The 23,670-nt window shown below is 39.5% G+C and overlaps 1 protein-coding gene across 5 annotated transcripts in view; it reads right to left on the reverse strand.

Moving 5' to 3' along the window:
* The window catches only part of pibf1 (progesterone immunomodulatory binding factor 1), a 200,515-nt gene that overhangs the window by 121,607 nt on the left and 55,238 nt on the right, over positions 1–23,670 (reverse strand). For all 5 annotated transcript variants that reach the window (XR_009512295.1, XM_059970447.1, XM_059970445.1 and 2 more), the window contains one exon: positions 17,361–17,459. Coding sequence is in view for 4 of the 5 variants with exons in the window: in XM_059970447.1 (XP_059826430.1) it covers positions 17,361–17,459 (99 nt within the window). In the remaining variant the exon portion in view is untranslated. The remainder of the gene's footprint in view (positions 1–17,360; positions 17,460–23,670) is intronic.

Genomic DNA, 23,670 nt, shown 5'->3' on the forward strand with positions numbered 1-23,670 from the left:
TATCACACTCAAATAATATTTTAAACTATATATACAAATTCACCTCTTCAATTGTCATTCATATATTATGTTGCAAATAGCAAATGACTTCCCTTGCAACTCAACAGTTGGAAATGTCTTCAAAGTCATTTATAGTCATACCATGAAAGCAGGCCTTTGGCCCATCATCCCCGCTAACCATTTGTTTTAGTGTACAAATTAAAATGTTACTTCCAACTTGACTTTCTCCCCCTAGTGGAATGCATACTACTACTACTACCACCACCACTAAGAAGTATGAGTATTCTTATGCACACATTATTAATACTGCTTGCAAAAATGAACCTTGTTATTCTTCCACAAGATAAATCTTCCTACAGTACATCTGAAGCAAGACACAAAAAAGCCAAGGTTTACTGTAAATCTAGTATGCCTTCACGTCAATCTCCCACTCTGTCTTTGCCTCATCCTCTCACCTCACTACTTAAATCTGTAATGAAAAGTCTTCAAGACAGCCATCATGAACACTAAGCAATGGCTGTATACTCATCACCAGACATACCAAAAGAATCTCAAAATCGTTGTTCCTTTTTTCAGCTTGACCTGAACAAAATGCAGCTTGAGTAATTTCCTAAATGTTTTTGCATCTCAGCTATATCATAGCATCTGTCGTCGCTGGCTCAGAAACTTTGCATTGCATGAATGTAAGCAATCTTTCTTTTTGCTTGCTTGGAAACTCTGGGTATGCTCAACAACTGTAGCAAGGATTTACAGGCATTCAAAGCATGTATTTACTGCACTACAGTACATCTCTGCTACCAACAGTGAACGGAACACGTACTGTGTCTTTTAATTTCTAAACTTAATCAGAAATAGTAATCTTCAAAGAAAATTAAGCTCATGTGAGCTAAAGTAATAAATCTGCAAGTTAGCAAGTACCATATGAAAATATATATATAAAATACAAAGCCCTTTCTAAGCTATTAACTGCATTGACTACAGATTGAGTATAGCCAAGTATGCCATAGCAAATTACTTGAGTAATTAACATTGCTAACATACATTAACTTCTTTCATTAAAACCTTTCCGCATTACAGAATTTCAGTTTCTTCAAAAATATTACTAAGACGACCCAATACATTTATAAAAGTTGATTCTTTCTGTATACTTAAGTTACAAAGAAATTAACTTTAAAAAAAGTGGAATTTGTTGGTTTATATGATTCAAAATTTTATGTAAACTTAATGATTTATCAAAATTTTTACAAAATACCACTTATCAAGAATTTGCACTTTAATCTGCTGAATTGGTGGTTTACATCTTTGCCCATTTAAAAAATTTTAAGAAGTTTGAACTTTGATGTTTCATGCAGAGTTTAATGGTTGTCAAGCGATATAATATGTCAAATTGAAAGAACTGCAATATTTCAAAGTTATTCAAAAAAATAAAACACCAAAGTTTTCTAAAGCAACTTACTTCAAAGGATCCTCAAGTATTACTTATAGAGAGTGAGCCAAGGCAGGAAGATGATGAGGGCGGGAGATAGAGAGGTCAATGATCAATGGGTACAAGAGAGAGGTGATAACCAGATGGAAAAAGTATGTGGAGGAGAAAGGAGGGAGAATAAGAGCAGGAGAATTAGTGCTGTTCAGCAGAGAGGAAACCTACAGAGAGGTTGAGATTGCATTTCTCAGTTTTGGTTCGGATACTTGACATTTCACTTCCTATGACTCCCTCTGCAGTGTCTGTTGTTTATCCCAAATCATTCGTCATTAAGTGACCACTGTAAATATTTCCTGTCTCACTCTAAAACATATGATCGACTGACATCTTACTCTCCACCTAGAACCTGTCTTTTCATCCACTTCACTCTTGAAGTCGGATAACAACCCCAGCAATGGAAATCAAATAAACCTGTTGATACTGAAATCTGAAACTAGAACAAATGCTGGAAAAACTCAGTCAAGCAGCAACTGCAGAGAGGGAAACCAGTACACCTTTTGGCTCAGAGACCCCTCTTGAGAAACGTCAGAGAGTGGAGGGTTCACAGTTTAAAACCAGGGTCAGGCAAGAAGAGAGGTTGAAGACAAAAGTTCACATGCACATAGGGTAAGACAAATCAGCTGATCAGGCTGGTGGACTGGAAGGTGACTATCAGGAGAACTCTGTTCTGTCCTGGCAGAGATGGGGTGAGAGCAGATATGTGGAAAGTGTACAGTAAATGCAGCTGAATGCTCCATTCACTATGGCAGAGGCAAAGCTACATTTTAGGGGGAAAAAGGGGGTTTGAAAGGTGCCACAGTGGAAGGACTCATTGACTTCAACACAACCAGATTTTAAAAAGTCTTAACTCGTACACATGATTATCACATACAACAGGACTCATTTTTATCTTATTTTGGTAAAAGTTGCAAGAGCAATAAAGAAATACCATTTTTATAGCTGAAATATTCCAGCTGAGTGACAGCAGCAGAATAATCTATATAAATGTCAGTCTTAGATTACCTATAATGAAAAATATTTCAGTGCACATTCTTACAAACTCTTGTATTGCCTTGCAGCATAAATATATCTGTAGCAGAGGTTAAGGAACTACCACTTTGGATGTCTTCCAAATACCAGATTGAAAATACTCGGACAGCATCTGTTGTTGATGGGCATGAATGCCTGCAGATATAATGCAATGGTTTTAATAGAGGGATCAGTGAATCAGGATCTAAAATGCACGAGGTAGTGTCAACTTCATCTTCCAGTGACAATCCTTCATTAACACATGCATTGAGTGAACACAGCAATTCCCGTCAAAATGGCACTGAGCTACAATATCCATCAAGGTTGTGGCTCAGAGTTGGTCGTCATTTTTACTTCATAAGAATGGTTCTGGGGTCAGCGTGGGGAGTTAGAGGACAGTTCATGCTCAGGGGCAGGAATGAGGGGGGGAGTTAAAGGTCAGGAGCAGTAAATGAAGAGTCAAGGGCAGGAGCTGGTGGTCAGAGTTCAGGTCAGGGCACTTCATGGTCAAAGGTCAGCAATCCCAGTGGATAGTTGAAGGGTTAGAAGGCTGGGAGGACAACAAAGACTAGCAATCTACTTGTACGGGTCCCAGGGTTGGAGGTCTGTGGAAATCTGGAGGATGAGGCCTGGAGATCAAAGTCCTGTGATCAGCGAGTCTCAGAGTCAACACACAAAGGTCGGCGAATTCTGGAGTTCTGGATTGGCGTGTCCAGATATCAGACACCTGATGTATATGAGCCTGGGCCAGGGATTGGATAATCAAGATCTGCATGCTTGAGAGTCCCAGGTTTAAGGAGGCCCAGAGAAGCCTGTCTTGGTGTTAGATGCCTGTCTGTGTGTGTGAATGGGTGGGTGGGAAAGGGGTTTGTTTCAACTGAATGGATAAAATCTGCTTAGATTTAATGGGAACAAAAAGAACAAAATATTGTTCAGAACCACAAACTAAATTATTTCTCATCACAATTTCAGAGTGGAGGATCAGATAAGCCATTTTCATCAAATAGGAGGGCACAGATAGAATCAACAGACTGCACCTTTTTCGCCAAGATTAAAATGTCTAATACAAATGGCCTGCATTTAAGGTGAGAGAAAGTAATTTCAAAGGAGATGAGAGGGGCAAAATTTTTTACGCAGAGAATAGTGGGTGTCTGGAGTAGTGGTAGAGGTAGGTATATTAGGGACTTTAAGAGATATTTAAATAGGCACATGAATGTGAGAAAAATGTAAGGATATGGACATTGTGTAGGCAGAGGAGAACAGTTTCTGTAGGTTGCTCATTTAATGAACAATTTAATTGGATCCACACAACACTGTGCACTGAGGGCCTTTTCCTGTACTGTATTATTCTATGTTTGTTGTCTTATAAAGTGGAACAGATAACACACCTACATATAGAATGCTCATATTAATCTCTTCAGAAGTTGCTTAAAATGTTTCATTGACCGAGTGAAACTACTGCACAACTGCTTCTCTATGATTAGCAATTTCCCCAAGGTTATTGAACTCACTGAATGGTGAGGGCGACATTGAGAAAGAGCATCATCGATATATCAACCATTTCATATAAGCCTACACAGAAATTACATTTTAAAAACTACTGCAAGATCTACAGCACATAAGTGAAGTAGTGCACAAAAACCTGATCCAGGAGTTAGATATAGTGATGGCAAAGAAACAGCAATTATATACTAATCAGGATGGTGCGATAGATCTGGATGCTTTCATGTACCTGCTGCCTTTGACTTTCTTCATAATAAAGGTGCCAGGTTTGCCTGCTAATGAGAGGCAAGCTGAACAACTGTAAGTCCAATTAGTAAATTTTATTCATACATACTCTCTATAAACTGGTGGTGGAGGGGATGAATGCTCAGAGGTGGATCACTATTCAAGAGGTTGTTTTGTCACTGATGATGCTCAACAGCTGGAAAAACAGATTCAAGCTGCATTCAACAAATGTAGAGAATGTTTTTCATGTTCTTGGCTTGAGTTACTCTCATAGGATACCCCAGCTTCCAACCTGCACCTGTAGCTATTGAATATTTATAACTGTCTCAGTTTAGCTTCCGATCAATGGCCAACCCAGAATGCCGATGATGAAATACTTGGGGAGATGGAAATGTGCTTAACAGCAAGAATTGTTGGTTCTTGTTGGATGCAGAAACTGCTCACAGTTGCGACACAAATATTGTCACTCATCAGATCATGCCTGAGAGTTGCCACATCTTACTGAATGTTTTGTTTGTTGATGAACTGTTAACATCGTGGAATCATTAGCAAATTTCCACCATTCAGCTGGAAGGGAGATCTTTGTTAAAGCAGCTGAAAATGGCTGGGCATCAACAAGAGGAGTACTTGCAGTGCTCTGCTGGGCTTGGAATATGACCTTACTACTAATTTAATAATCCTCTCAACCCCATTCTCCTGAATTCTTCCCATAACTTTTCATGGTCTGACCAGTCAACAACTTATCAACTTCTGCTTTAAATATACCCAATGATTTCGCCTCCACAGACATCTGTGACACTGAATTCCACAGATCCACTACCTTCTGGCTAAAGAAATTCCTCCTTATCTCTGTTCTAAATAGACAGTCATCTACAGGGAGGCTACGCCCTCTGGTCCTAAACTCATCCACTATAGGAAACATCCTCTCCACATCCACTCTATATAGGCCTTTTAATATTCAATAGGTTTCACTGAAATCCCCCTCATTCTTCTAAACTCCAGCAAGTATAGGCCCAGAGCCATCAAAACACTTTTAATACGTTCACCCTTTTCATTTCCAGAATTATTCTCGTAAACCTCTTCTGCACCTGCTACAATGCCAGTACATCTTTTCTTAGTTAAGGGGCCACAATACTCCAACTATGGTCTTACTAATGTATTATCAATCCTCAGCACTGCATCCTTGCTTTTATATTCTAGTTCTCTCAAAATGCCTTCCTGATCACTAACTCAACCTGCAAGTCAACCTTTAGGGAATCCTATACGGGGATTCCCTTTTGCACCTCTAATTTTGTAATTTTCTCCATTTAGAAAATAGCCTTTATTCTATGCCTTTATTCCTCCTATACCAATTGCATGACCATTTACTTCTGTATACTATATTCTTCTTTCTGCAACTTCTTTGCCCATTCTCCAAATCTGACTAAGTACTTCTTCAGACTCCCCACTTCCCCTCAACACTACCTGTCCTTCCACCTATCTTCGTATCATCCACAAACTTGGCTACAAAGCATTCAATTCTGTCATCCAAATAATTAATGTATAATGCAAAAAGTAATGGTATGACATTACCCCCGCGAAGCACACTAGTCACCAATAGCCAACCAGAAAAGGCCCAGTTCATTCCTACTCTTTGACCGTGCCAGTGAACCAATCTTCTATTCATGTTATTGCCTTTACTGCATAGCAGGGGTTCTTAGCTTATTAACCAGCCTCATGTGTGGCATCTTGTCAAAGGCATTCTGAAAATTCAAATAAACAACATCCATTCTACTTTGTCTATGGTGGAGGATTACAAATACCTGGGGATACGAATTGACAATAAACTGGACTGGTCAAAGAACACTGAGGCTGTCTACAAGAAGGGTCAGAGCCATCTATACTTCCTGAGGAGACTGAGGTCCTTTAATATCTGCCCGACGATGCTGAGGATGTTCTATGAGGCTGTGGTGGCCAGTGCTATCATGTTTGCTGCTGTGTGCTGGGGCAGCAGGCTGAGGGTAGCAGACACCAACAGAATCAACAAACTCATTCGTAAGGCCAGTGATGTTGTGGGGGTGGAACTGGACTCTCTGACGCTGGGGTCTGAAAAGAGGATGCTGTCCAAGTTGCATGCCATCTTGGACAATGTCTCCCATCCACTCCATAATGTACTGGTTAGGCACAGGAGTACATTCAGTCAGAGACTCATTCCACTGAGATGCAACACTGAGCATCATAGGAAGTCATTCCTGCCTGTGGCCATCAATCTTTATAACTCCTCCCTCGGCGTGTCAGACGCCCTGAGCCAATAGGCTGGCCCTGGACTTATTTCCACTTGGAATAATTTACTTATTATTATTTAATTATTTATGATTTATATTGCTATATTTCTACACTATTCTTGGTTGGTGCGACTGTAACGAAACCCAATTTCCCCCGGGATCAATAAAGTATGTCTGTTTGTCTGTATCCTGCCTGTTATTTTCTCAAAGATCCAACAGATTTGTCAGGCAAGATTTCCCCTTAAGAAAACCATGCTGACTTTATCATGTTCCTCCAAATACACCAAAACCTAATCCTTAATAATGGACTCCAAATTCTTACTAATGCCTCCACAATTTCTTTAGCTAGCTCTTTCAGAACCCTGGAATGTGGTCCACCTGACTTATCTGCCTTCAGTCTTTTCAGCTTCCAAAGCACCTTCTCCTTAGTAATAGCAACTACACATATTTCAGTCCCTGACTCTCTCGAATTTCTGGCATACTGCAAGTGTTTTCCACAGTGAAGACTGACACAAAATACTTACTAAGGTAATCCACCTTTTCTTTGTCCCCCAGTACTACAGTGCCTTGAAAAAGTATTCAGCCCCCACAACTATTTTCACATTTTACTGTCTCATTTTCATATCAAATCAACAGAAAAATTTCAAAGCCTGTCAACAATTAATATTAAAAACCTAAATTATGAGACTGCAGAAGTATTCAATCTCTTTGTAATTACTATGCTAACTTTCCTCAGGTGCAATATATTATTACCTTACTAACTCACTCAATTGTTGATGTAGGAAATTGAAGGATCACCTGCTTTCAATGAATTCATTAAGAATACATATTCCTTCTCTCTGTAAGGTCCAACAGTATACATATTTTTAACAAACCAAACCTAATGAAGACAGAAGAGCATTCAAGACAAATCAGCAAACTGATAATAGGGAAGTGTAAATCTGGGGAAGAGTACAAGACCATCTCAAAGGCACTGGATATATCTTGGAGCTCAGTGCAGTCCATCATGAAAAAGTGAAAAAATATGAAACCATTATCCCACTGCCTAGGTCAGGCTGCCCCTCTAAACTTATTTGCTGGAGAAGAAGGGTACATGTCAGTGACACTACTGTGACACCAGTAGTGAGCTGCATAAGTCAGCGACTGCAACTGGAGATGACGTTCATTGCTCCACAGTCTCTAAGGCCTTGTACAAAATGGTTATTTATGGAAGAGAAGCAAGGAAGAAGCCTTGGCTGAAAAAAAGCATACTCTTACCTGTAAAGACTTTGCAAAGCTTAGAAGATACTGTAAAGGTGAGGAAGAAGGTCTTGTAGTCAGACGAAAATAAAGAGAAACATCTTGGCCTCAACACGACGTGAAAAGTGTGGTGTAAATCTAATATGGTGCATCAGCCAGGGAGCACCATCCCTATATTAAAGTGTTGTAGAAGTAGCATCATGCAATGGGCATGCTTTTCAGGAGCAGGGACTGGAATCTGATCAGGATTGATTGGGGAAATGAATACTGCTTAATACAGAGAGGTCCTGGATAAAAAAAACTGCTAACCTCTGGGTAGGAAGTTTATCTTTCAGCAGGACAACGGCTTAAAGCACACTGCCAGAGCAACCACGGAGTGGCTTCAAATGAAGAAAATTGATATTCTTGAGTGGCCAAGTTCTGACCTTAACCCGATCAAATATCTCTGGCAAGACCTCAAGATCTACTGCTGCTGCCCCCCCACCCCCCCAACTAGCTGGCGCAGCTTGAGCAATTTTGCAAGGCGGAGTGGGCAAATCTTGCTCCATCATATTGTGCAAACCTAATAGAAACATCCAAAAAGACAACTGGGTGTAATATCTGCGAGAGGCGGCTCAACTAAGTGCTGAGCAAAGGCAGAGGAATACTTTTGAACTGCTGACATTTGTTTTTGAATTTTTAGTTTTTCATAGGTTTTTTTGGGCTTGCTGCGAAAACAAGAACAAATGATACACAAATAAAAATTATCAGTTAAATTGGTCAAAATCCCTGGTTGTAATACTCATTTATGGGAACAAAGGGTTAGGCGCTGAATACTTTTACAAGGCACTATACCTCTCCAGTACCATTTCCAGTGGTCCGATATCTGTACTCAACTCTCTTTTACTCTTTATATGTTTGGAAAAACTCTTGGTATCCTCTTTTATATTACTGGCTAGGTTACCTTCATATTTCATTTTTTCTCTCTTTATGGGTTTTTTAATTGCACGGTTAGTTTCAAAAAGCTTCCCAATCCTCTAACTTCCCACTAAGTTTTGCTAATATTATATGCCCTCTATTTTGCTTTTATGCTGTCTTTGACTTCCCTTGTCAACCATGTTGCATCATCCTCCCTGAGTGATCTCCAACAACCTTTGCACATGGTAGAACTTTAATCACTTGAGTGGCTACCCTTTGATACTCATTGATGTTAGTTATTCTAGGATTCAATGACACATTCAATCGTTATTGGTGTGAGTGAAGTTATCCACTCTGTTTAAAGAGCCCGATGGTTAAGGGGTAATAACTGCTCCTGAACCTGGTGGTGTGGGACTTAATGCTCCTGTAGCTCCTTCCTGATGACTGCAGCGAGAAGAGAGCATAACCTCAATGGCACGAGTCCTTGATGATGATCCTGCAACAGTGCTCCATGTAGATGTGTTCAATGATGGGAAGGTTTTACCATGTGATGGACTGGGCTGTAATTTTTTTTAGGCTTTTATGTGCAAGGACATTGGTATTTCTATACCAGGCCGTGATGCAACCAGTCAATACACTGTCCACCATGCCTCTATAGATATTTATCAAAGTTTTAGATGACAGGTGAATCATCGCAAACATCAAAGAAGTAGAGGCATTGTCATGCCTTCTTTGTAATAGCACTTACGTGCTGGACCCGTGACCTCTTCTAATTAATACCAGCCACGAGGAGGTAAAAGAGCCTGAAGATGACTTCTTCGGCTGTCCATCGATTTCGAAGTTGACTGCGCTGAGAGTTTAGCCTCTGCATCCAGAAACTCTACTCCAACATGCCTTGCACAGTAAAAAGACAGACGGTGTCGTGCCCCCACCATACAGTCACTCTGGTCTTACAAATCTGATGCTAAGTGGTACACAGGAGTGTAACAGACTTAGCGGATAAGGAAACTGCCCTGCAGAGACAACTAACTAGTCTAGTGATGCCATCTGTTGACCAGCACTCTGGTTCCTCCACATGCCACCAAAGGTGGCTATACCATTGACCCCCTTGGATTCATCTGCCACAGACACCATCAGATACCCTGCTGCCGGTGTCCTCGTTGGGTGCAGCCTTTGCCTGAAGAGGCATAATCTACAAAGCAGCAAAGGCATGCTTACCTCTGACTTAGCTGCCACGATCCTACTACCAGATCTAGTCTAGTAGTATACCGATGTTTTAAAACCTCTGCCATCAGTTTTCTCAACAGTCCATGAACCTAAGAACATCACCTCACTCTCTTTTTGTAGTACTTATTTATTTTTTAATATATTTCTTATTGTAACTTGTAGCAATTTGTTATGTATTGCAATGCGGCAGCTGCAATATAATAAATTTCACAATCTACATCAGTGATAGTAAACCTGATTTTGATTCTGAATGCATCTCCATTGAAGCTGAAATATAAGAATGATAATGAAAATGTTGCCTCAACAGAGCAATAGATGTATGCATGGCTGAATGTTTGCCTTCTTTTTCTTTGTACCGGTGTATGTGAACCATCTGATATTGGAGATAATTTTTGGGACATCTTGGCACGCTCAGATATCTGAAATGTTGGAACATCTGAGGATCTAATTTATGAGCTGGCAAGGAATTGAAGAGAAAGCACCATATTTGGACTTCCTCCGGCAGATAGTTTATTATGCTAGATTCCAGTATCTACAGTGTTTTGTGTCTCCAAACAACATCTCTTGATAGGTCACAATATTTTTTTCAGCATTATGCTGTGTTTTGTATTGTATTCAGTCTGCACAATCTTGTGTCCTCTGTAGTGGACAAACCACTTTGCAAGGCACCAGCTTTCTGCAATCTGTCATTTTATTTTGTTCATCCCACTCCTACTCTGATCTCTCAGGTTTTAAAATCGCTCTACATTAGTTTAACGGTGCTTCATGTGAGGTTAAGGAACAGCAAGGCATCTTCTGCCTGGGTGGTTGGCAGCCTTCACGATTTAATACAGAGTTGAATATTTCAGGTAACCACCCACTCCTTGTCTTTCCCTCCTCAGATATGTCTGTACCTTTCCGTTTTAATATGATTTGTTTTTCTTTACTCTTATTAACTGCCAACTGCAATTTCTAACTTAACAATCATAATCTATGCTGTCACAGATAGTCCAATGTTCTCTCCACTCTTCACCCCCCCCCCACCCCCGCAACATAACAGAAGCTTGTTCTCTGAATTTTCCATTACGATTAAGGACTTGTAACCTCAAGAACAATTATTCCTCTTCCTCCTTCCTTCCTCTTCCTGATGCTGCCTGACTCGAGTGCTTTCAGTGTTTTGTATTTTCAGCAACTTCAAAGTTTTGTTTGAATATTTTTAAGCATTGGTCTGGTATTCTTCTTGGCGACAGCCACACCTATGCCGACCACCTCCATCTCGATTTGCATATCACCTACATTTGCATATTACCCCTGGATCTCAAGCTGTGGATCACTTCCTGGTCTCCCAGGCTCCCCTCTCTTCAATTCCCTCAGCCAGTCACATGCAACACTGTGATGTGGTCCACTACAAAGGCTGAAATCTTTTGTGTTAATTGTACAGTTAAGTTCTAATAGATGTGCCAATTTGTGATCACATGTCACTTCCTTATCAGAAAACTTTTGTGCTACTACACTGGGAGTAATTAATTAAAAACAGCAATTCAAATGATGCATCCCCAAACAGTGCAAGTGAGGTATTTTAAAAATAATTTTAAAAATTGTGGCTTTTATCTTTCATTTTGTTTTGACACCAAACCAAGCATAAATGTTGTCAATAATCATTATAGCATTGCAGCACTATTTGGTTGGACTATAAAATATAATACATTGCTTACTCAAAACATGACTGATAAAATATATCAATGCAGGAATATACACAGAGATTTTTTTTTCCAATACCGAGCTACACTTTGACAAATTGATATTACTCTAAAAGACATTGAGCTCTACTCTTCTTGTCCAAACGCTCCCAACTTGCAACAGACATACTCAACCATGTTTGCCATTGATGCCCAGTTGGTTATTATTCTTTCTAGAATACCTCAAACAAAATACCTGAAACATCAAATCAATTCTATAAATGACCCGATCAGAAGAACTGTCAGTTTCTAAAGAAGAGTTTAGAAACACCTGATTCAGACTAGCCATGATACTTTACTTTAAAAGATTACAGAAATTTAGCTTTGAAGACAGAAGGTTGAGAAATCATTTTATTTACATAAAATTGCAATCTAAAGCTTTTAAATACTGAGGAATTAATGAGGTTAATATCGAAACTACTTAACCCTGAAGTAGTGATTCAGAAAGAGGACAATTTTTTAAAAGCTGAGTTGGGCTATTTTGGAATGAAGTTAACAATATCTTTAATATAAAAGGGGTAGTAGAATTTGGGCAATCTTTCCTACAAAAGACCGTGAATACCAAGTTACTTTGATGCAATGATGGAGAATAAATGGAATTACTGAAGGATTAGACTGAAGAGGTTTGTTCTATGCTTTTGACTTTGTGACTCACTTCTCACTTTTTGATTTACTCCTCCTTCTTGGGCCTTGGCCTGTCCACCAATCATCTCCCATCTCTCACTATATTCCCCTTCCCCATCCACCTTCTTCCCCTCACCCCCACCTCGCCTGGCTTCACCCATCACCTGCCAGCTTGTACTCCTTCCACTCTCTCCACCTTCTTATCCCTTCCTTTCCAGTCCTGATGAAGGGTCTCAGCCTGAAATGTTGACTGCTTACTCTTCTCTATAGATGCTACCTAATCTGCTGAGTCCCCTCCAACATTTTGTGTGTTGCTCTAGATGTTCGTTGTTTTTTTTAAAAACTCCTATACCTATCAGCACAGTAACAGAGAAAATACCTTTCTTAAAATTGATGACTTCACCAATTCCTACTAATTTATTTTCTGGCTAAAATTTATTAAACTTGCTTCAGTCTACATCAGACTGTGGCTTGAAACATTAACCAACTGTCTCTCTTTTTCCAGTTACAAGCTGCAGCCGCATTGCAAATCTGTGGATATGCACCAATAAATTAGTGCCAATTAGAGTGCATGCTCCAACTGTGGTAATTCCAGACTAATTTTCTAAGCTAACAGGTTGCTCTAGTTCCAGGTACTCTCATTACATGGAAGGCTATTGAATGCTTTCTTAAAGTCCTTATCACATTGATCAACAACATTGGTTACCTCCTTAAAAATTTAACTTAGTTTATCAGACTGATAAGCTTTAAATGTTCTTTCTTAATAAGTGAAATAGTACATTTCCCTCAACTGACAAATACATTAACTATCAAGTTTATTTCTCTCTCTCAGCTCTGAAATAATGGATTAATTCTCGACGTTTTCCAATCAGGGGCACAATTCCAGAATCAAGAGCGCTTAGGAACATCACAATTCCCTCCAGCACTTATTTTACTAACCCAGGGTGTAGAAATCACCAGGACTTAGTATTTAACTAGTATTCACAGCTTATTTATCAGTGTATTATTATTATTATTTCTACACTATATACTTGATGCCATTTTTGATTTATCGCCAGTTTTTCTAGTACCTTTGGCAAATAATCCACAAATAATCCATCTCCACTATTGAGAAGATGAATGAAAAATAGATGGTTATTAACCTGTCCTTTCCTGATTCTATTGACACCATTAGCTGCATGTCATGGGGAGGGGGGGTGATCACATATTATACTTAACTAATATTCTTTTTCCATATTATTTTGCTAGTACTGCATTTGAATCATTCATAAGCAGGAAAAATGGAATACAGGAACAAAGTTTAAACATGAGAAGCAGTGAGTTCATTCACATATTGACATCAATCCAAACTTGCCCTTCATCACCTTTCAATGGTGAAGGGTAAGTCTGGGTGATGTAGAATATGTGAATTAGCTCAATGAAGCTTATCTGTTGGTATAAAATTGGCCATCGCTCAATATGGTGGCCAGATAAGAATACTGAATGTTTCACCTGAGGAATTCCAATGTGCATAATATAAATGGCTCGGAAGCAGCAGTGCCTAGCCGAATGATCTTAAGGAAAGACAGTCCTTTTAATCCTTGTAATTTGATGACTTAACTTGTGGATCGGCTGTGTATCACTAAGACTGTTGGAAAGCATCCTGCTTTCCTCCAGAGCCCTACCCAGTGGTTGTCATGTGAACTCTGCTTACCATCTGGATTGCGTTTACATGTCTTGTGCTGGCACTGTACAGATGGAGCTTGGTCTGGCAATTCTAAGAATGGGGATAGAAATGAGGATGCATGGAACCTCAGTGGTCTGATATACAAGCTGAAAAGGTCAGACTTGCACATCAAATCTCATATACAAGTTGTTATATCTCAGGAGTGGTTGACTACTGTGTATCACTGCAGCCTCAGAGGTACCTGCTTCTCGTTATTCACGGGAACTACCTCTCCCATCCCTCATGAATACCGAGGACATAGTGTAGATGAAAAAGATAACTGCATGAAAATTTCAATTTATATTGTAACTCAATTATTCACAAATGCCTTAATTAATGATTAATGCAATGATAGGATCAGACACCTGGGAATGCAACTTTCTCATATTGTTGGTGACAGAGCCAAAAAAGGGGCTCTGTACATATTCAAAGCATGTACACTGTGTGATTCTCTTAACAGTGAGATTTCTAATGATAGATAAAGGCCAACAATATTAGAGCATTTTGTTTTTTTTTCACCAATTGAACATTCAAAGTTAAAATTTAAACTCTGTACTGCCATGTTAATGGTATAAAATTATTTTTAACAAGTAATTTCTCTTCCAATGCCAGACTACAGAATTATGTCATAATAACAATAGACAGTAGGTGCAGGAGTAGGCCATTCGGCCCTTCTAGCCAGCACCACCATTCACTGTAATCATGGCTGATCATACACAATTAGTACCCCGTTCCTGCCCTCTCCCCATATCCCTTGACCCCGCTATCTATAAGAGCTCTATCTAACTCTCTCTTGAATGCATCCAGAGACTTGGCCTCCACACTCTCTCCTGAATGCATCCAGAGACTTGGCCTTCACAAACTAATACTAGTCAACAGATACAAAGTCTGAAAGCAACATACAGTCCCAGAGTTTGAAAGAAACTTCCTAGCATCAAGACATATCAAAAAATGAATTGAATATGAAAGACCATCTCAGCAACAAATGGTGGAATTCAAGGAAAGGACTCCTGTGAGAGATAAAGTCATTGGAACGACACTGCCAAGAATACATTGACCATTCTTAACATTTAACAAACAAATTTACTGAATTCCAATGATTCTTCCATTCAGTCTGCAAAGATTACCTGCTGCTTGCCACTTTAACCCTTCATCCCACTCTGATCTCTGTTAGTGATCTCCTAAACTGTTCCAATCAAACTGAATGTTAGGTTGATGAACAAACACCTGCCATGGCTCATTGTGACTCCAGGAACACAGTATCTACCTGTAACATTTGAAACTTCAACTGAAACTCTCTCTCCCCACAGACACCGACTGATCTGCTGGGCATTTCTAACATTTTCCTTTATTAGTTTCAGGTTTCAGCAACATCTCCAAGCTGCATTTCAGTTTAAACACATCCCTTTGTTGTTTTGTTTTCTTGTTACCCACCAGCCAAAGTGGATGTATCTCAATTTCAATATTTTAGAAGTGTGGATAAGTATATGGATGGGAGGGCTATGGTTCAGGTGTGTCAATGGGAACAGGCACAGACTAGACAGGCCAAACTCTGCCGTGGTGCTCTATGACTCTACTGTCTCCATTGTTCCCATTAATCTCTGACTCTGTGAACATGGAGAACCGTGGACTCATTTTTCAGAAATGTGCCCATTATCATTTCCCTTGTTAACTCTCTACCCACAACTCTCTTTTTGCCACTTAAAGATAACTTGCTTTCTCAAGTGCAGAGTTCTAACGAAGGCTTTCAACCTAAAAACACTGTTTTCTACTTTTGCAACTGCTGCCTGACCACTGAGTGTTTGTAGTATTATCTGCTTTACTTTTGTTCTATGCAGCTCATCATCACATGACTCACTGCTGCATCGGAACAGCAAAATAGCTCCTTACAGATTCCCTGCATAGGCGGAGCGAAGTTTAGATGGCGCTAAATGGCGACTCCTTTGCTTGCATCTTCAGAAAGAGCTTCATTTCCATCTTAATATTTTTATTTTTCCCTTTCAGGGTTCTTTTGAAGACCCTGACTTGGAGTTACACACTGACTTCGGTTCTTTGTGGAAATGGGACCCGTTCTTGGGGTTTCAGGACTGGCTGTTGATCGGCACACCAAGGGTTCGGCCTGAGAGTCCGGCTCGGATTTGGAATCTATGATGGGCAGATTGAGGGTTGGTGTCACAGCAGGAGACGTGTGTCGTTGGGGGAGTTGGAAAGTCTACTGCTGTCTGCCCAAAGACCCAGATCTTGGTGATCTTTGGGAACAGAGCTCAGAAAGGCGACACATCAGACTTTTAACATCCTAAATCAGTGAATTGTTTATGTCTCCCTGCTTGCTGGGAAAATGGAGACACCCCCTTCTCCCTTATTAGGGAGAGAGAGAACCGTGGTATGTCGAATGCTCGGTGAAACGTGAAGTCTTTGGGGTTACTGCAAGTCTGTGTCTTTGCTATTGCTTTGCTCAAGCTTGAGTGCTCGGTGGCAGTGCTGATACTTGCTTTTTTTTGCCGCTGGGGGGGGGGGATTGTTGCCCTCTGCCACTTACACGGGGGAGGGGAGATCTGGGGGTTCTTACATTTAACTGTCGTTCATTCTTTGGGGCACTCCTCCGTTTCTGTGGATGTTTGCAAAGAAAAAGCATTTCAGGATGTATATCTCTGACATTAAATTGGACCTTTGAACCCTGCTATCTGGGAATTAATGTGGCATTGGTATATCATGCATTCCACAGTTATCATAACAGTACATCATACTCTAGCATGAATACTTTTCTCTTCCAGGAAGTACCTAATTTCTGATGGATGTTCAAGTGGGTATTGTTTCTAGATAAAAGTTTATTTTATATGCAATAAAACTGGAAATGTAATCGTGGCGCCTATGGTGGAGGAACTAGTGGGCACAGCCTCAAAATTGAGGGGTGACCCTTTAGAACAGAAGTAAGGACTTTTTTTTAAACCAGAGAGTAGTAAATCTGTGGAATGCTCTGCCACAGACTGTGGTTGAGGCCAGGTCCATGTGTATATTAAGATCGTTCCCTGATCAGTCAAGGGCATCAAAGGATATGCCAAGAAGGCAGCTGTATGGGGTTGAATGGGATCCGGGATCAGCCATATTGGAATGGCAGAACACAAGCTGAATGGACTAATTCTGCTCCTATATGGTCTTATGGTCTTGATATCCTGACTTATAATAATGATCATTATTCTTAGTAATAGCTTATAGCTACTGTATGCTCACATGCAAAATGTAAATTATCACTAGAATTACAGCTGGTACAAAACAAAAAAAAAATGTCCACAGTATAACATTCCAAAAATCACCTGGACTGAAGTTATTTCAATAGTGGAAACCATGAAAATCACTACCTATTACCATTTAGACCTATTATCTAAATGTTTTTCTTTTTTTAACTAACAGGGAACAGAGGAAGTCTAAATTTTCTGTATATTCAATTTGCAAAGTATAAAACTTACTGTTCTAGAAGCTGGTCATATTTTGCTTGGGCATCCTTTTCTGCTTCAGTTGCTCTTTCCTTTTCTGCAATTGCATTGTCCCTTGCTTCTCTTAAATTTCTATATTAGAAGAATTCAAACAGTAAGAACAAAACTCCACATGGAAATATATTTTCTTGTAGGCTTATTCATATCCTTTAACTATCATACATTAGGAAATTCAAATGTATGTAATATTTGTCCTTATAAAATATTGACAGAGATGCATATTAGAATAAGCTGTACAATTGAAATTGATTTATTATTATCATGTGTAAGAAGATAGAGTAAAAAGCCTGTCTTGCATACTATTCATACAAATCAGGTCATTACACAGTGCTTTGAAGCATAATAAAGTAAAACAATAACAATGCAGAATAAATTGAAACAGGTACAGAGAAAGTGCAGTGCAGGTAAACAAAGTACAAGATCATAATAAGGTAGACTGTGAAGTCAAGAATCCATTTTATTGCACTAAGGAACTATTCAATAGTCTTTTAACAGCGGGATAGAAGCTGTCAATGAGCCTGGTGGAATGCACCTTTTAGATTTTCATATTTTGAATCCAATGGGAGGGGTGACAAGAGAGCTTGTTCAGGGTGGGTGTGGTCTTTGATTATGTTGACTGAGGTAGGAAGAAGTGTAGGCAGAGTCCACAGAGGGGAGGCAGCTTTCTGTGATGTGCTGAGCTGCACCCACAACTCTCTACAGTTTATTGTGGATCTGGGCAGAGCATTTCTATATCAAGACATGATGCAACCAGATAGAATGCTTTCTATGGTGCATCAATAACATTTAGCAAGGGTTGACAGGATTATGCCAAATTTCCTTAGCCTCCTGAGGAAGTACAAGCATTGGTAAATTTTTGAAGAATGTGTCAATGTTAGCCGATATATAACTACAAAATTTCTCATTGGAAAGCAAAAGGGGGTTAAGTCTCCACAGAGGCCATTCTCTAATGTTTAAAGGAAAACTTAGGTCCAGTTTCACGGACGAGTGATCAGATATAACTATAGCAGTGTACTCAATTTGTCTAATCATTAGTATCAAGGAGCTATCTATAAAGAAAGTCTAGCCTGGAATAGGAGTGGTGAACATGAAAAAAGAAAGAGAATTGCCTAACCAATGGATTCAAAAATAGAGCTAAACCTATCAAGCAGTGGGTCAATAGTACAGTTCAAATCTCCGAAAAGATTAGCTGGTATGTATTCAAGTTAGGTATTAATGACAAAACCTTATTTGCAAAGTGGACGTCATCCCAATTAGGGGCATAAACATTTACCAAAGTGACAGGTATCTGAAAAAGAGATCCAGAGACTATAATAAAGCGACTATTAAGGTCACTGATTACATCAGATGGTGTAAACTGCATTCTTTTGGTGATTAATACTGCCACCCCCCTGAACCTACTATTAAATCTGGAATGAAGAACCTGACTAATCCATGCTTTACGGAGTCTATTATGGTCTTCCACTCTTAAATGTGTCTCTTGTAGTAATAGTATATCTGCTTTTAATTGTTTCAGATGAGAGAAAACTTTAGCTCTTTTCACAAGACCATTGAGCCCCTTTACATTCCAAGAAATAAACCTCACAGGATGGCCTCCATCAGCAGCACTCATGTTAACCACATCAAAGATACACAGGGCCCACAATCCAAAACAGTGTGAGGGTACAAGCTGCACAGAATAAAGCACCGTGAAAAGAAAATCTGACCAACCCGTAACACACAAAAGAATAAGCTGCCATGGTGGTCCCCCAAAAACACTCCCCCCACCCCTTTACACAAACAAAAAAAAACAATTAACCCCCAAAACCTAGATCTACCTCCCCAACTGAGGATGATTGCAGACATTACCAAACAAAAAACTTCCAAAGCGTTCTCCATACACCTAAAACTTTCAAACTAATCCAGGGTGGCTCCCCTCTTTAAAATTTGTACAATCACTTATTCTACCTTTAATATATATAGGCTAAAGATAACACAGGTCAAGCAAAGCATTAAAAACAAAAAAAAAACTAGGAAACTAAACTCCAGGTTGAGCATACAGTGAGTAGGTGTGTGTGAGTGTGGCTCCTGATTTTTACTGAAAATCTGTTTATCTTTGCTGTATGCTTGAGATAACTGAATATTTAACATTGTGAACAACCTGGGATGTTGCTGGACACTGAAATGGCAAATAAGATGCACCTTTGAAGTAAAATTGGGGAAAAAGATGGTGAAGCCTCGAGCAAGAAAGCTGATGTAATGGTTATAGCGCCGTTGCAAGCTGCTGGACCTGCGCTACCTGATGACTTGGAGAGGCTTTGTTTAGTACTTCTTACTGACACGATGCAAGCGGTGCATTCTGCCTTAAAAAGAGAACTTGAAGATGCTTTGTCACCAGTGAATGCTACCATGGAACAAATTATGTCTTATTACGAGTCGCATGATGAATGCATTCCTGAGGTTGAAGATGGCCTGAATGATTATAGTGACCGACTGGCGAACGCCGAAGTTGCCACTGCAGCGTTGCAGAGTAAAACCGCATTTCTGAAGGGGAAGCTAGATGACCTCAAAAATCGGTCGCAGAGATCCAATTTGAGAGTGGTTGGCATTCCTGAAAATTAGGAAGGTTCGGATCCTGTTAAATTTATGACCGATTTTTTTGACAAAGTCCTGGGGACAAATTTCTTCCCAAGGCCTCTCATGCTTTTGCACTCTCACCAAGTCGGGCCTAAACCATCTGGCGTCACTGAAGCCAAGCAAACGAGACCAAGAACGTTCCTGGTTCTCTTTCACTTCTTCAAGATGAGCAGCGCATCATCAGTAGACAGAAGCAGAGGCTGTATTTCCACGGGCATCAAGTGTTTTTTCATAAAGATTTTAGTGCAGAGCTGGGGAAAAAAAAGCAGCGTTCAAAAAGGTGAAATCCCTGCTTTACGGGAAAGGGGTGAGGTTCAGCCTCCTGTATCCTGCCCGGCTCCAGTCATCCATGAAGGTAAAAAGCATTATTTTGATACACCAGAGGCAGCCAAAGAGTTTTACCATTTGCGCTGGGGAGAAGAAGAACGAGAAGAGCAATGACTTTTTTTTTTAGGTTATTTATGCAGCATTGAAGGGGCCTTCTGTTGAGGTAAACTGTTAATTTTCGCAATTCACTTCTTTGTTCATTTTTTCCAGTTTAATTTGTGGAACGTGAACGGGTTGAATTGCTATGCTGCGGAATCTGATTAACAAAAACTTTCAACTAGCAAAATTGGTAAATTTTCCTGACAACGGCATCTAGGTGGTTGGACCAGAACAAGCTACTAGTGATGTTCACTCCTAGGAACTTGAAGCTTTCTACTCTATGAGCCTCATCAGCCATGAATTTGTTTCAAAGTACTCACTTAACCCTACAAATTTTAATTTCCTGGTGAATAAAAATGAGATTTTAGGTTGTGAAGTGATATGAAATTAATTTTAAAATGATATAATTTTTTAAAAAAATTGTTCAACCTAGCTTAATCATCTGAGTTCCACACCTACAGTCAATGCAACAGTCAGTAAAGGAATGATCTGCAACTGAATAACTGAGCCAGGGACCACTAACAGAATAGACAGCCACTTAAGTTTCAAGACAGTAAGTAGAAAACTGGACAAAAGCACCCATTCACATTAACAGAAAGTCAAAAGTGGAATCCCACAAGGATCTGTGCTGACTGTTGTCACCAGCAATTTAAATAAATAGTCTTGGTCTTAGAATAAAACAAAATTTGCATATTTGCCAACTGCAATATTTGAAGGATTAACTATTACTGAGTTGAATGCACAAATCACACGGAAATGTTAATTCTGCAGCATTGGAATAAAAATGGCAAATGAGTTACAACAAAGTTACATTTTACTAAGTAGTAATAGCATCATGAATGAACTTTAAGTGGGCAACAGAACAACTGGATCACTGAACACAAAGACTACTGTAGATAGAGACAGATTAATGAGATCATTAAAAAGAGGCAGTGAGGTTTATCACAAGCAAGAGATGAAAGCAAAAGATGAAAAAGAGCTAATGTGTGCTCTATTCCTTAGCATTTAGAAAAAATGAAAAAATAAGTTACAAAATTCGTAAAGGGGCTTGACAGGCTGGATGCAGGTACAGTAGATATTTCCTTAAATTCAGGAGTTCAGAACCAAGGGTTAAATAAGGGACACATCATTTAGGACTACGGTACAGAGAAACTTCACACAATCCTAGAAGGTTATAGAAGCTGTGTCACTGAGTTCAATGAAAAAAGAGATCAATTAGATTTTTGGATATTAAGAAAAATCATGGGATATCAGGACAGTACTAGAAAATGACTTTAATGTTAGAGATCAGCCACGAACATGTTGACTGGTGGAACAGGCTCAAATGGCTACATTGCCTACTCCACTCCTACTTCTGAAAATTCTTTATATAATTTGTTTTCAGCATTAGACCAAAAACGAGACCACTAACAATGCAAAAGTAAACAGGATGCCTCTCTTTACTCCTGACAACAAAGTTGTTAAATTAATCAAATGTTCGATGGTAGGGACAAAGGAAGTACTGTATTTCCACAAGTATGCAGAATTGGAGGATGAAGAGTATTTAACGGCTCTGGGCCTGTATTCACTGGAATTCAGAAGAATGAGGGGTGACCTGTTTGAAACATTTTGAATGGTGAAAGGCTTTGATAAAGTGGATGTGGATAGGATGTTTCCTATGGTCAGAGAGGCTAAGACCAGAGGTCAAGGCCTCAGAAGAGAAGGGTTCCCTTTTAGAACAGAGATGAGGAGGAATTTCTTTAGCCTGAGAGTGGTGAATCTGTGGAATTCTTTGCCACAGGCAGCTGTGGAGGCCAAGTTTTTATGTATATTTAAGGCAGAGGGTGATAGATTCTTGACTGGTCGGGGAATGAACGGATATGGGGAGAAGGCAGGAGATTGGAGCTGAAAGAAAAATTGGATCAGCCATGACAAAATGGCAGAGCAGACAATGGGACAAATGGCATAATTCTGTTCCTATATCTTATAATATTACTATAAAGTAATATTAAGGAAATTAAATTTCACAACAAATTTATTCACCCTAAGAATGAGATTGTATACAAGAAACGAGAGAGGCGAATAACATACACGCACTCAAGGAGGTGGTTCAACAAACCTACAAGGGATCAGGGAAGTGTGTACCGTGTTAAGCTGGTCATTTGTAGAAAGACAAATACTGGTAAGAATGAGTTGAATTAAATGATTTTCAATTGTGCTGCATTTTCCATGAATTCAATGCAGGAAATGATACAATGATTTGGAAACAGCATTTATTCAATTTATTTTTAAAAAGGAAATTGAAATTGCTCACTCTTTCTACTTTCAATCCCTCCATAAGGAGTGGTGTGTGTTCAGAGGAACACTATATGTTAAGCAATATTATTACTATTATTCATCTCATTGTTCTTGACTGCAAGCAGCAGAATAACAAACTAAAGTAATGCTCTGGCACAACAAATCAGACAAAACATTTTGAGATTGCTATCATTACGACTTGGAACTTATTTCCATGGAAGCAAAACATTTACATAAAAGGTAAAGCCTAGCACTGAAGCATAAAGAATCTTAAACTGTGTTCATTAAGAATTGTATGGTAACATATTAGAACTGAAGCAGTAATTTAAAGAAATCCACAACATGAAAGGTATATCAACACAAGATAAGCATCAGAGAAAATGATTCATATGTGATGAAGGTTGAATGTACAGAGCAGTAGCTGCAAATATAAGTACATTATTGTAGCATTTAAATATATATTTGTGGTAGTTTGAGCAGTTATACTATTACCGTTCCTGTTGCGACGTATTGGTCCATGGCCTCCTCTTGCCTATATGAGGCCACCATCAGGGTGGAGAAGTAACTCCTTACATTCCATCTAGTTAGCCTCCAACCTGATGGCATGAATATCGATTTTTCCTTCTGGTAAAAAAAAATCAACCCCCCCCCCCACCCCCCACCTTTTACCTCTTCTCACCTGCCTATCACTTCCTCCAGGGTCCCCTCTCCTCTCCTATCAGATTCCTTTGTCTTCTTGACTTTTCCCACCCTCCTGACTTCCCCTATCAACTTTCAGCTATCTTCCTTCTACCCGCACCCTCCCCCCACCACCACCTTTTAATTCTGACATCTTTCCCTGTCCACTTCAGTCCTGAAGAACGGACTCGGCACAAAATTTCGACCATCTATTCATTTCCATAGATGCTCCCTGACCTGCTGAGTTTCTCCAGCATTTTGTGTGTGTTACTTTGAATTTCCAGCA

Source organism: Hypanus sabinus, chromosome 5, assembly GCF_030144855.1.
Source record: "Hypanus sabinus isolate sHypSab1 chromosome 5, sHypSab1.hap1, whole genome shotgun sequence".
Taxonomy (NCBI): domain Eukaryota; kingdom Metazoa; phylum Chordata; class Chondrichthyes; order Myliobatiformes; family Dasyatidae; genus Hypanus; species Hypanus sabinus.